This window comes from Oncorhynchus gorbuscha, linkage group LG26 (assembly GCF_021184085.1).
Source record: "Oncorhynchus gorbuscha isolate QuinsamMale2020 ecotype Even-year linkage group LG26, OgorEven_v1.0, whole genome shotgun sequence".
Classification (NCBI taxonomy): Eukaryota; Metazoa; Chordata; class Actinopteri; order Salmoniformes; family Salmonidae; genus Oncorhynchus; species Oncorhynchus gorbuscha.
This window is the reverse complement of record NC_060198.1, coordinates 32645558-32659477: the sequence shown is the minus strand read 5'-3', so window position 1 is coordinate 32659477 and position 13920 is coordinate 32645558. Positions and strand designations below refer to the sequence as shown.

The 13920-nt window shown below is 43.2% G+C and overlaps 1 protein-coding gene across 1 annotated transcript; it reads right to left on the bottom strand.

Moving 5' to 3' along the window:
• Nucleotides 1-487: 487 nt before the first annotated feature.
• rdh8a (retinol dehydrogenase 8a) lies at nucleotides 488-11966 on the bottom strand. The gene is made up of 6 exons (XM_046332070.1): nucleotides 11682-11966; nucleotides 7244-7405; nucleotides 2353-2532; nucleotides 2118-2211; nucleotides 1765-1948; nucleotides 488-1551 (listed from the first exon to the last, which is right to left on the bottom strand). The coding sequence occupies exons 1-6, from the start codon at nucleotides 11785-11787 to the stop codon at nucleotides 1324-1326; spliced, it is 954 nt and encodes a 317-aa protein (XP_046188026.1). The 5' UTR covers nucleotides 11788-11966; the 3' UTR covers nucleotides 488-1323.
• Between the last annotated feature and the right edge of the window lie 1954 nt (nucleotides 11967-13920).

Sequence of the window (13920 nt, the reverse complement as noted above, 5' to 3'; positions counted from 1 at the left end):
CATGGTCATTTCTCTCACACACTATCATTCACTGGTTCTCCAGCCGAACCACACACAGAACAACTTTCAACACCAGTGGTTGGAAACATCCACTCAGACCCTAGAAAAAACATTATCCAGTCCCGGCCCACAGAGACAGTAACTTCAATGAACAATAACCTTAATCAAGACTTACAACCCCCCCCCCCCCCCCCCACCGAAAACAAACCAACATCACATGACTACAATGATCTCCATCCCTAGACTACAGTATAATACTCTCAACAGGTCTCCTGCTCATTGAGCTGTGCGTGCTGTGGCGTCTATAGTGGAATCGCCACCCCAAGCTGACGGTACAGCTAGAGAGAACACACAGTGATCTAGTGCCCCCAACTGGTTCACATAGAGTCCTGCAGGCCCAATGGAATCCATGCTCTCTGGAAACTCCTCCAAAGACATTGAGCTAAACGCCTCATCATTACAGCACCGTTAAGAAAAAGGCTGTCTCTTTCAGAGTAAATCAAGAAGTTTATTTCTAAATCAATGAATTACTTTCAAAAATAAGATATTAACAATCTATCCATTCATAAATTTGAAAAAAAACACACATTCAGTTTATAAAAAGATGCAGAAATAATATGATTAAACAGCAAAACAATGCAATTATGAAGACAAACATCAAATCAAATGTACAATGAAGGAATCTAGTAGATAACTTCGTAACTCAGAGCTAAATACTGCATTGTACTAAGAGTTTAGCAAGGCCTGAGTCTTAAGTTCATTGGGTGCTACGTTACGCTTTCACTGTGATTGTAATGCTGTTGTTCGTTTGTTATTCTTTGTAACTGCTTAAGTTATGTGTGCTTTGTTTTTCCATCCACAGACAGATAGACAGATAGACAAACAGATAGACAGATGGAAGGACAGTGTCATTGCCCAGCAGCACCTCCAAAGACCGGGACGGAGGAGATGCCTGGCTGTGTTTTTGGGTAAGTTGTTTGTGTGTGATCATGTGTATGTATGAAGAGGGCCAGGAGTTTTTCCCGATCACATGATCTGACCAGAAAAAAACTCTTAGCCCCATGTATGAGGTCACACTGTACTGTCTGTGTTTGTGCAATTGTGCGTGTTGCCTGGCCAAAGATTATCCTGGTTCTCTCCCCGAGAACTACATGCCCCCTCCTTCCCCCAGGTGGTCCAGGTTTGGGTGTCAATAATTCAGCTACACCACTGTATATTTCTCATAGGGTGCATCCAAAATGGCACCCTATCCCTATATAATACACTACTTTTCACCCTGGTAGTGCACAATATAGGGAATAGGGTTCCATGTCAGACCCAGTCTCAGTTTGGTGAGATGGTGCGTCGGCGCAGGCAGCTGCAGGTCAAGCACTTAAGGATGCTCATGGTGATGTGCATGAGGGGGCCGAAGTTGAACAGCAGGTTGTAGAAGGTATTGACTGACAGGCCTCCTGTCTCGTCGGCGTACTTCATGGCCACGATGGGTGTGTACAGGCTGTTGGTCAGGTTCCTGAAGCGAGGGTTCCTTGACTCAATCACATTCTTAGTACACTACATGGGAGAGGGAGAGAGAGGACATCATTGAGTGTTTATAGCACACCTTGAGTTTTGAGTTTCTTTCAAATTCTTTGTGTTTTTTGGTCTGGAGTGCCAGATGGGATTGGATTTGCACTTTCGGGACTATTCCATTGGTTCCATTACACTAGGCAAACTGAAATCCCATGAACCAAAGGGTGACACAGGGAGGGGAGCGTGTTCACGAACCTTGGCGATGTCCTCTGGGGTCTGACCCATGGCCTCAAAGATATCCTTGGAGGAGGGCAGGTAAACATCTTTAAAGTAGCGCACTGTGTCTGCATCAGCTCCTGGGTACTCCATCTTGGCCACGTCCTCCATCATCTTCGTCTCAAACTCCGTGTGCACCGGCCCTGGCTCAATCATGGACAAACTGACCGGAGAGAATAGAATAAATCTTTATTAATCTATTGCACAGTAACGATAATTCTTTCATTTTGCTGGCACGGTAACCAGGTAATTGAACGCCCACTGTGAGCGATACCAAGAGATGTAATGACAGAAACACAATAGGAGTACAAGACAGACTGAGAGGAACTCACTGGACGTTGAACTTGAGCAGTTGGACAGCCATACTCTCACAGAAGCCCTCCATGGCGAACTTGGAGGCAGTGTAGACATCGTTGAACACCACACCTACAGGCAGAGCAGACTCAGGGTCAGGAGGAATGGTAGTCAGAGAGCAGAACCGGAATCTACAGCTTTTACAGTTCGACCGCTGGTCCAGATCTGTATGTGCGCTAGCCAACGCCTCAATCATTGGCATGCCAGTCTTACCCTGTAGACCCATAACACTGCTCATGACCACGATGTGTCCCGCCCGCCTCTTCTTCATGTCAGGCATGACCTCTTTAATCATCCTCACCACGCCAAAGAAGTTGGTCTCAAACACCCTCTTCATGTCCTCCATACAGATGCTTTCCACGGGTCCCAACAAGCCCACACCTGCATTGTTGACTGAGGGGAGACAAGGGTTATAGGCCTGTAGTTACACTACCGATGCTATACAGATACTACACTGTAGCCTTCTGTACAGACACCTATCATTAAGGTTTAGAGTTGAGGCGGGGGATTAAAAATACAAATAAATGAAATACAAATATAGGACAAAAAACACATCACGACAAGAGAGACAACACAACACTACATACAGAGAGACCTAAGACAACAACATAGCATTGCAGCAAACACATGACAACACAGCATGATAGCAACACAACATGACAACAACATGGTAGCAACACAACATAATAATAATAATAATAATACAACATGACAACAACATGGTAGCAACACAACATGACAACAACATGGTAGCAACACAACATGACAACAACATGGTAGCAACACAACATGACAACAACATGGTAGCAACACAACATGACAACAACATGATAGCAACACAACATGACAACAACATGGTAGCAACACAACATAATAATAATAATAATAATACAACATGACAACAACATGGTAGCAACACAACATGACAACAACATGGTAGCAACACAACATGACAACAACATGGTAGCAACACAACATGACAACAACATGGTAGCAACACAACATGACAACAACATGGTAGCAACACAACATGACAACAACATGGTAGCAACACAACATGACAACAACATGATAGCAACACAACATAATAATAATAATAATAATACAACATGACAACAACATGATAGCAACACAACATGACAACAACATGGTAGCAACACAACATGACAACAACATGATAGCAACACAACATGACAACAACATGATAGCAACACAACATGACAACAACATGGTAGCAACACAACATAATAATAATAATAATAATACAACATGACAACAACATGGTAGCAACACAACATGACAACAACATGGTAGCAACACAACATGACAACAACATGGTAGCAACACAACATGACAACAACATGGTAGCAACACAACATGACAACAACATGGTAGCAACACAACATGACAACAACATGGTAGCAACACAACATGACAACAACATGGTAGCAACACAACATGACAACAACATGGTAGCAACACAACATGACAACAACATGATAGCAACACAACATAATAATAATAATAATAATACAACATGACAACAACATGATAGCAACACAACATGACAACAACATGGTAGCAACACAACATGACAACAACATGATAGCAACACAACATGACAACAACATGATAGCAACACAACATGACAACAACATGGTAGCAACACACAACATGACAACAACATGGTAGCAACACAACATGACAACAACATGGTAGCAACACAACATGACAACAACATGGTAGCAACACAACATGACACAACATGACAACAACATGACAACAACATGATAGCAACACAACATGACAAACAACAACACAACATGACAACAACATATAGCAACACAACATGACAACAACATGATAGCAACATGACAACAACATGATAGCAACACAACATAATAATAATAATAATAATACAACATGACAACAACATGGTAGGAACACAACATGACAACAACATGGTAGCAACACAACATGACAACAACATGGTAGCAACACAACATGACAACAACATGGTAGCAACACAACATGACAACAACATGGTAGCAACACAACATGACAACAACATGGTAGCAACACAACATGACAACAACATGATAGCAACACAACATGACAACAACATGATAGCAACACAACATGACAACAACATGGTAGCAACACAACATAATAATAATAATAATAATACAACATGACAACAACATGGTAGCAACACAACATGACAACAACATGGTAGCAACACAACATGACAACAACATGGTAGCAACACAACATGACAACAACATGGTAGCAACACAACATGACAACAACATGGTAGCAACACAACATGACAACAACATGGTAGCAACACAACATGACAACAACATGGTAGCAACACAACATGACAACAACATGGTAGCAACACAACATTACAACAACATGGTAGCAACACAACATGACAACAACATGGTAGCAACACAACATGGCAGCAGCACAACATGGTAGCAGCACAAAACAGGGTGCAAACATTATTGGGCACAGACAACAGCAACCCGTTGGCAAGAAGGTAGAGACAACAATACATCACGCAAAGCAACCACAACTGTCAGTAAGTGTCCATGATTGAGTCTTTGAATGAAGAGACTGAGATAAAACTGTCTAGTTTGAGTGTTTCTTGCAGCTCGTTCCAGTCCCTAGCTGCAGCGAACTGAAAAGACGAGCGACCCAGGGATATGTGTGCTTTGGGGACCTTTAACAGAATGTGCCTGGCAGAACGGGTGTTGTATGTGGAGGATGAGGGCTGCAGTAGATATCTCAGATAGGGCGGAGTGAGGCCTAAGAGGGTTTTATAAATAAATATCAACCAGTGGGTCTTGCGACGGGTCTACAGAGATGACCAGTTAACAGAGGAGTATAGAGTGCAGTGATGTGTCCTATAAGGAGCATTGGTGGCATATCTGATGTCCGAATGGTAAAGGACATCTAGAGCACCCTTAGCTGCAGATCTATAAATTACGTCTCCGTAATCTAGCATAGGTAGGATGGTCATCTGAATCAGGGTTAGTTTGGCAGCTGGGGTGAAAGAGATTATGATAGAGGAAACCAAGTCTAAATTTAACTTTAGGCTGCAGCTTTGATATGTGCTGAGAGAAGGACAGTGCACCATCTAACCATACTCCCAAGTACATGTATGAGGTGACTACCTCAAGCTCAAACCCTCAGAGGTAGTAATAACACCTGCGGGGAGAGGTGCATTCTTCTTACCAAACCACATGCCTTTGTTTTGGAGGTGTTCAGGAACAAGGTTAAGGGACACTAAGAAAGCTTTGTTGTGGAGCATTTATCACAAAATCCGTGGAGGGGCCAGCTGAGTATAAGACTGTATCATCTGCATATAAATGGATGAGAAAGCTTCCTACTGCCTGAGCTATGTTGTAAATTGAGAAGAGCTTGGGGCCTAGGATTGAGCCTTAGGGTACTCCATTGGTATCAGGCAGTGGCTGAGACAGCAGATGTTCTGACTTTATACACTGCAGGCCAAAGACCAGTCAGAGACACCAATATTCTTGTGAGCCGGCCTACAAGAATGGAATTGTATATTGTATCAAAATTAAATAAATAAAGGTTCAATTTAATAAAATTAAAATAAGATTTGGCCAGGTCAATAAAAATAGCAGCACAACATTGCTTAGAATCAAGGGCAATGGTGACATCATTGAGGACCTTTAAGGTTGCAGTAACACATCCACAACCTGAGCGGAAACCAGATTGCATACCAGAGAGAATACTATAGACATTAAAAAAGCCAGAATTTGTTCTCAATTGACTTGCATAGTTATATAAAGGTTTGAATTGTATGAACACTAGTTTTGTGTCTTGAAATACTTTAGAGAAGAATGCATTATTTTTTTTCTGTGTGGGCACCCGAGTGGCGCAGCGGTCGAAGGCACTGCATCTCAGTGCAAGAGGTGTCACTACAGTCCCTGGTTTGAATCCAGGCTGTATCACATCCGGCTGCGATTGGGGGTCTCATCGAGTGGCGCACAATTGGCCCAGTGTTGTCCGGGTCTGGTCGGGGTAGGCTGTCATTGTGAATAATAATTTGTTCTTAACTGACTTGCCTAGTTAAATTAAAATGGAAACATTTAAAAACGAAATCAATTGGTCAGATAGTGATTGCACTATTCACTGTCACCACTAGGCGTCAGCACATGAATGAAATAAATAGAGAGGTGTGATGTAACAGTCTGCTGGGCTGTTTTTGTTGTATTAGGAGTAGAGGGGTAGTGTCGCGGAGTGGAGGGTCAGGAGTGAACCTATGAATAGAAACAGTTTTCCTGGAAAATCAGTCCACCAGTTGAAACAGAGGTTAGAGTTTTAAGGCGTACATATACATATATATATATATTTTTTATATTGTGTTATTGACTGTACACTTGCTTATTCCATGTGTAACTCTGTGTTGTTGTTTGTGTCACACTGCTTAGCTCTATCTTGGCCCGGTCACAGTTGTAAATGAGAACTTGTTCTCAAGTAGCCTACCTGGATAAATACATTAAAAAAACAACAACATAGGCCCTAGACCCTTCATATTGAACTCTGGACCTCGAAGCCAGTTCCACTGCATTTTTTCACTGTTCCTCCAGGAAACCTATTTAGACCTGGGACACTAGGTTCAATGTTGTAGGTCAGGACGTGACTAGGGGGTGTTCTAGTCTTTTCATTTCTATGTTGGTGCTCTTAGTATGGTTCCCGATCAGAGGCAGCTGATGTTCGTTGTCTCTAATTGGGGATCATACTTAAGGTGTCCCTGTTCCCACCTGCTTTGTGGGATATTGTTTTGGTTAGTGCATTGTGCGAGCACGGTTGTTATAAGTTTCACTATTAAATATAATGTGGAACTCTATACATGCTGCGCCTTGGTCCACTCATTATCAACAAACGTGACAATACCCCTGGCCTAGACGAATGCAGGATGAACGCATGGCCTGGAACACACACATTCACAAACCCACACACACGAAAAAGGCGAGGCTATTTGTCCCAAGGCCAGAGATCAGGTCATTGCCACACAAAAGGCCAGGGCAGGAGGTTTAGCTCGTTAGTTCCAGCCCTGTTAACTCACTGAGGATATCAATATGGCGGTCCTTGACACTGTTGATGCACTGCTTGACTGACTCATCACTGCACACGTCCAGAGGCAGCAGCATGAGGGTCTTCCCATACGCATCACCTGCTGCCTCCACCAGCTTATCCTTCTTCTTCAGGTCCCGCATGGTGGCAATGACTGGGAGAGAGAGAGAGAGAGAGAGAGAGAGAGAGAGAGAGAGAGAGAGAGAGAGAGAGAGAGAGAGAGAGAGAGAGAGAGAGAGAGAGAGAGAGAGAGAGAGAGAGAGAGAGAGAGAGAGAGAGAGAGAGAGAGAGAGAGAGAGAGAGAGAGAGAGAGAGAGAGAGAGAGAGAGAGAGAGAGAGAGAGAGAGAGAGAGAGAGAGCAAAAGAGAGCGAAGGAGACAGAGAGAGAGAGAGAGAGAGAGAGAGGAGACAGAGACAGAGACAGAGAGAGAGAGAGAGAGAGAGAGAGAGAGAGAGAGAGAGAGAGAGAGAGAGAGAGAGAGAGAGAGAGCAAAAGAAGGAGACAGAAGGAGACACAGAGAGAGAGAGAGAGAGAGAGAGAGAGAGAGAGAGAGAGAGAGAGAGAGAGAGAGAGAGAAAAGAGAGCAAGAGACAGAGAGAGAGAGAGAGAGAGAGAGAGAGAGAGAGAGAGAGAGAGAGAGAGAGAGAGAGAGAGAGAGAGAGAGAGAGAGAGAGAGAGAGAGCAAGAGAGAGAGAGAGAGAGAGAGAGAGAGAGAGAGAGAGAGAGAGAGAGAGAGAGAGAGAGAGAGAGAGAGAGAGAGAGAGAGAGAGAGAGAGAGAGAGAGAGAGAGAGAGAGAGAGAGAGCAAAAGAGAGAGAGAGAGAAGCAAAGAGACAGAGAGAGAGAGAGAGAGAGAGAGAGAGAGAGAGAGAGAGAAGAGAGAGAGCAAAAGAGAGAGACAGAGAGAGACAGAGAGAGAGAAAAAAACGAAAGAGAGAAAGAGAGAGAGAGAGAGAGAGAGAGAGAGAGAGAGAAAAAAGAGAGCGAAGGAGACAGAGAGAGAGAGACGAGAGAGAGAGAGAGAGAGAGAGAGAGAGAGAGAGAGAGAGAGAGAGAGAGAGAGAGAGAGAGAGAGAGAGAGAGAGAGAGAGAGAGAGAGAGAGAGAGAGAGAGAGAGAGAGAGAAAAAAAAAAAACGAAAGAGAGAAAGAGAGAGAGAGAGAGAGAGAGAGAGAGAGAGAGAGAGAGAGAGAGAGAGAGAGAGAGAGAGAGAGAGAGAGAGAGAGAGAAAAAAAAAACGAAAGAGAGAAAGAGAGAGAGAGAGAGAGGCAGAGAGAGAGAGAGAGAGGCAGAGAGAGAGACAATGTTGATGCACTGCTTGACTGACTCATCGTCTCAGCTACAAAGTGGTAGGCTAAACAAGCTCGCAGAACAGGACTGACAAGTGCTGAAGGACATAGCTCGTAAAAATCGACTGTCCTCAGTTGCAACATTCACTACCGAGTTACAAACGGACTCTGGAAGCAACGTCAGCACAAGAATTGTTCGTTGTGAGCTTCATGAAATCCATGACCAAGCAGCCGCAGACAAGCCTAAGATCACCATGCACAATGCCAAGCGTCAGCTGGAGAGGTGTAAAGCTCGCCGTCATTCGACTCTGGAAATAAGTTCTCTGGAGTGATGAATCACTCTGCACCATCTGGCAGTCCAACGGACGAATCTGGGTTTGGCAGATGCCAAATGAACGCTACCTGCCCAAATGCATAGTGACAACTGGAAAGTTTGGTGGAGGAGGGATAATCGTCTGGGCTGTTTTTCATGGTTCAGGCTAAGCCCCTTAGTTCCAGTGAAGGGAAATCTTAACGCTACAGCATACAATGACATTCTAGATGACTCTGTGCTTCCAACTTTGTGGCAACAGTTTGGAGAAGGCCCTGTTCTGTTTCAGCAGGACAATGAACCAGTGCATGGTTTGTTGAGATCGGTGTGGAAGAACTTGACTGGCCTGCACAGAGCCCTGACCTCAACCCTATCAAACACCTCTGGGATGAATTGGATTGCCAACTGTAAACCAATCACTGCACAAACTCACTAATGCTCTTGTGGCTGAATGGAAGCAAGTAGCCGCAGCAATGTTTCAACATCTAGTGGAAAGCAGCTTCAGCAAAGGGGGACTAACTCCATATTAATGCCCATGATTTTGGAATGAGATGATTGACGTGCAGGTCTCCACATACTTTTAGCCATGCAGTGTGTTTCCCATGCCAATAAAGCCCTTTGAATTGAATTGAGAGAGGGACAGAGAGATATGTGCACACTGCCCACAAAATGAGGTGGAAACGGAGCTGCACTTCCTAACCTCCTGCCCAATGTATGACCATATTAGAGACACATATTTCCCTCAGATTACACAGATCCACAAAGAATTCGAAAACAAACCCAATTTTGATAAACTCCCATATCTACCCACAGTGTGCCATCACAGCAGCAAGATTTGTGACCTGTTGCCACAAGAAAAGGGCAACCAGTGGAGAACAAACACCATTGTAAATGCAACCCTTATTTATGCTTATTTATTTTCCCTTGTGTACTTTAACCAGTATACATTGTTACAACACTGTATATATACATAATATGACATTTGTAATGTCTTTATTGTTTTGAAACCTCTGTATGTGTAATGTTTACTGTTAATATTTATTGTTTATTTCTGAGATATATGAGACTACATGGAACAGACTGATGACTGACACACGGACACACAGACACACAGCCAGCCAGCCAGCCAGCCAGCCAGCCAGCCAGCCAGCCAGCCAGCCAGCCAGCTAGCTCAGGATGGAATGCATAGGAACAGGTCAGTGGGTCTATTCCACGTCCATCCGCTTGAGTCACACACTATTGATTCCCTTTGAACTCTGGACCGGGGAGACATGAACCTACATAGAGTAACAAACAGTATCTACCATCTACAGTGTGTACAGAAAGGTTTTCCACATCTTGAGACTTGACATTCTCCATTCCAATGTTTACAGTGAGGTCAACCACCTCTGTGTTTATTGATGAGCTCTAACACAGAGATAGAGCGACAACAGTATTACACAATAGAGATCAATGGTGGAAATCAACAGCTCGAATCAGGCACTGATCTGAAGACCTGCTGTCCTTGACGCATGAAGACGTCCTCTTATCTCATCTGGTTCTGTAACCTCTGACCCAAAAACCCCCAATGACAATCCAGTATCTATGGAGTGAGTGGAAGAGCATGGAATAATGGTGTGTGACTAGAATAAGCACTGCTCATATCTACTTTACTAGTGAGGGTGTGGATGTGCTAGTAGAGAACTATGGCAGACAGTGCCAGCTTAAGGGCACGTGTTGTACACCTATGAGTAAGATCTTCATGATGAGAGAATTGTATGTGTTTCAACAGAACAACAGTTGCATTGTTCCTTCAGTTGTTGTTGGAATTATTCTTGGGCAACAGTTTAGTAAACATTCTTGAATGGAACCACACTGCCCTGAACTGGGATTGTTGAGGTTTCTCTGTAGTTGGCAAATGTCACTGCTACCAATTAATACTCAGAATAACGGCGCACTATTTAATCTGGATTTTCCTCCTGATCTTTCAGAGAGAACAGATCAAGTTATTTTCTGCAATGTGGCCTAAGATCTTCTTGTTCTTGGAAGCAGGTCACAGTTCAACGAGAATGATTCAACTCTGAGTACCGTTGAGGGAGCAGTTCATCGCTTCTGTTTGCGCTCCTCTATTTCACGGCAATAAATCCCAAAACCCCACTACCCTCAAAGAAAGAACAATTCTACGTAACCCTAGACTGACATTAATGATGGGATGTCTGTAGCTGGAAAGTGGATGACAAACGAACAATGTCCGCGACGAGCCCCGAGCTCCGCTGAGCTCCGATGAAGACTTCAAACAAGCCTTGCTAGTGAACCCTCGCTTGTACAGGTCTCAAACTTTGTCCCCCTTTCAACACTCGCTCCAGAGAGGGGACTATAGGCGCATTAGGCACGGCACTAAACCGGGGCAGCGGTCTACAATTCAGTGCGATAAAGAGGGCTTTGTACGAGAGAAGTCACTTGAAAGAGAACTGGCAGTCTCTTTTATGATCCCCGCCTGGCAAGCGGCATCCTCGCGGAGCCGTACCCCGGAAACTTTGCTTTCAGATGATAATAGCTGAATCAAGGGGGGTAGAGAACCAGAGGGCTCACGATAGGAAATATATATATTTTAAAACCCACTAGCAATAGGAGATTGAGTCTAGAAATAAAACGCGTAGGCTATAATTTTTGGGAGCAAAGGTCGAACCTGCGCGTAAAAGTTGTTTTGGATAGATAGACTAATGATGACCCTATTTCTACACAGAACATATTCCATAGGGTTCAAACAAAGATCAGAGGGATTTTAGCAGCATGTCGGATCAAGCTTCTGACGTTAAAGGCAGATAAACAATATAAAGAAAGCGCATTTACCATGGTAACGCTTCTTTTCATCTTTGGCCAGCAGGACGGCGATTCGTAACCCGATGCCGGAGGAGCAACCGGTGATCAGAACTACTTTTTGTCCACTGCTCGCCATGATTTGTCTGGTTAGGTCGTGCTCTTTAGTGGTCTTCTGCTCCGGATGGTTGATGCAGAGCGAGCTCGAGCACTGGACTTTAAAAACTAAAGCGGATCATGCAAACACAGCGGCCATGTGAGCGGGTAATTTAGTCACATGTCCTATAAAATACTTTACTAAAAAAGACGAGGCACCTCGCAAACTCGACTGCCAGCAGAATTTTAAATCGGATAAATGCTGCTTGCCCTAAATGAATGCCTGTTTTACTGTGTGTGGCAGCCTAACATATGGGTAGGGGTTACAATGATAAGCATTTTTCATGTAATTTTGAACAACAGCCTCAATAAATATTTATTTCCCAGTAGGGCCTATGTTTAATGTTGCTGTGTTTGGCTGCTTTCACATTTGTCAGACATAGGTCTACCTATTGCTGCAACCTGGTCTCAGAGCATTTCGTATTATTCTGTAGGCTACGTAAATCTGAGTTATTCATTTTGTACATACTACGTTTTGTATGGTATTACTTTGTGGATGTCCATCATCCATTTCGTATGATAGGCTATGTTACGAATTACAATTCATATGATATGTTACACATTTAATTCGTCCAATATGTTACGAATTGCAATTCATACAATATGTTACGAATTAAAAAAATGTACAGTATTCTACGGATTTTCTAAATTTATGATATGTAACAAATTCCAATTTGTTGTGGCTAGCGTTAGCAAGGTGTCTAGGTCGCTAAAGCTAACGTTATGTAACCATACCAAACTTAACATATCATACTAATTTGACCATCCCGGATTTACATTTACATTTATGTCTAGTCTATGAGACCTGCCTGATTTTATATACTGGTCATAAAACCCCGACTTGTAGGTCTACTTTTGGCTTAAAGATACAAATATTTGATAGAGTATTATTCTTACTAAAATAAATAAATATTAATGAAGAAACGTTTAAAACTACTTTAGTTAAAACCAGGCAGTTGTAGAAACCTATATCAGAATTGTGTGCTGCTATTAAGACCATTTAATTTCAATTTGACCACACAAGGTTAAAATAATGAGTACCCTATATATTCAAGTTTGAAAACAATTTAAGGTCAAGCGCAAAGTTCAATAATGTGGCGTTAGACCTACGTCACGTCACCATATTCAAATTTCACACTGGTGTGGTTTCAGTTCTCCTTCAGTAACGTTGTGTAATCTAGATGCGCTATACAGCGCTGGAGCTCTCCTGCCATCTCCTGGCAGAATTAACCGTTACACAAATACAGAATGAATGGATTTGGTTCAGACAAGGCTTCTCCCGTGAGGTCCCAAATGCAGTTATTATTCATATTCCTGTGTCGCATCCAAAGCTGAAGAAAAGTAATTGATGGTAATTCAGCCATGCTGTTTTAAGGGCAGTATTTTAAGTCTATGTAGGTAGAAGAATCAGAATGTGTTTGTAGCCAGTGCAATAGTGGTCTGTCAATTTGGAGTTATGGTTATATGTGTTGCTTTGGCTTGGAAACGGAGAGACATTGCCTCGTTTGAACATGGGAATTCTGCTCAAGGTGGGCATAGCAAGGTGTAAAGGTGCATATGATACGATTGTAAAACCAGGCTGTTTTTTGTAGCGATGGTGATTGGGTCAGAGTACAAAGGTCACACCCATGTTAGGGCTTGTTGGACACTCAATATCTCAATATGTTATTGCCACAGCTGCAAGGCCAGAGAGGTGAGCTGAAACCTTCTCTCTTCCTGTCTCTTCCTGTCTCCCTCTCAGCAAATCCATCCATCTCCTGTGCTTTGCATTTAACCTCAAACAAACCTGTGATGTACGGTATTCATGAACCCCCCTCCATCTTTACAATCCACACAACGTAACATAGGCTACAGAGATCACTATTCTTACCGCAAGATCGGTATAGAGGACACACACACACACACACACACACACACACACACACACACACACACACACACACACACACACACACACACACACACACACACACACACACACACACACACACACACACACACACACACACACACACACACACACACACCTGTTAGGACAGTTTATGAGCACAGCACGATCCAGTTAAACATGAAGAGCTTAGAGAGGATCGCTAGACTGTTTGTCTCTTCTTTCAAG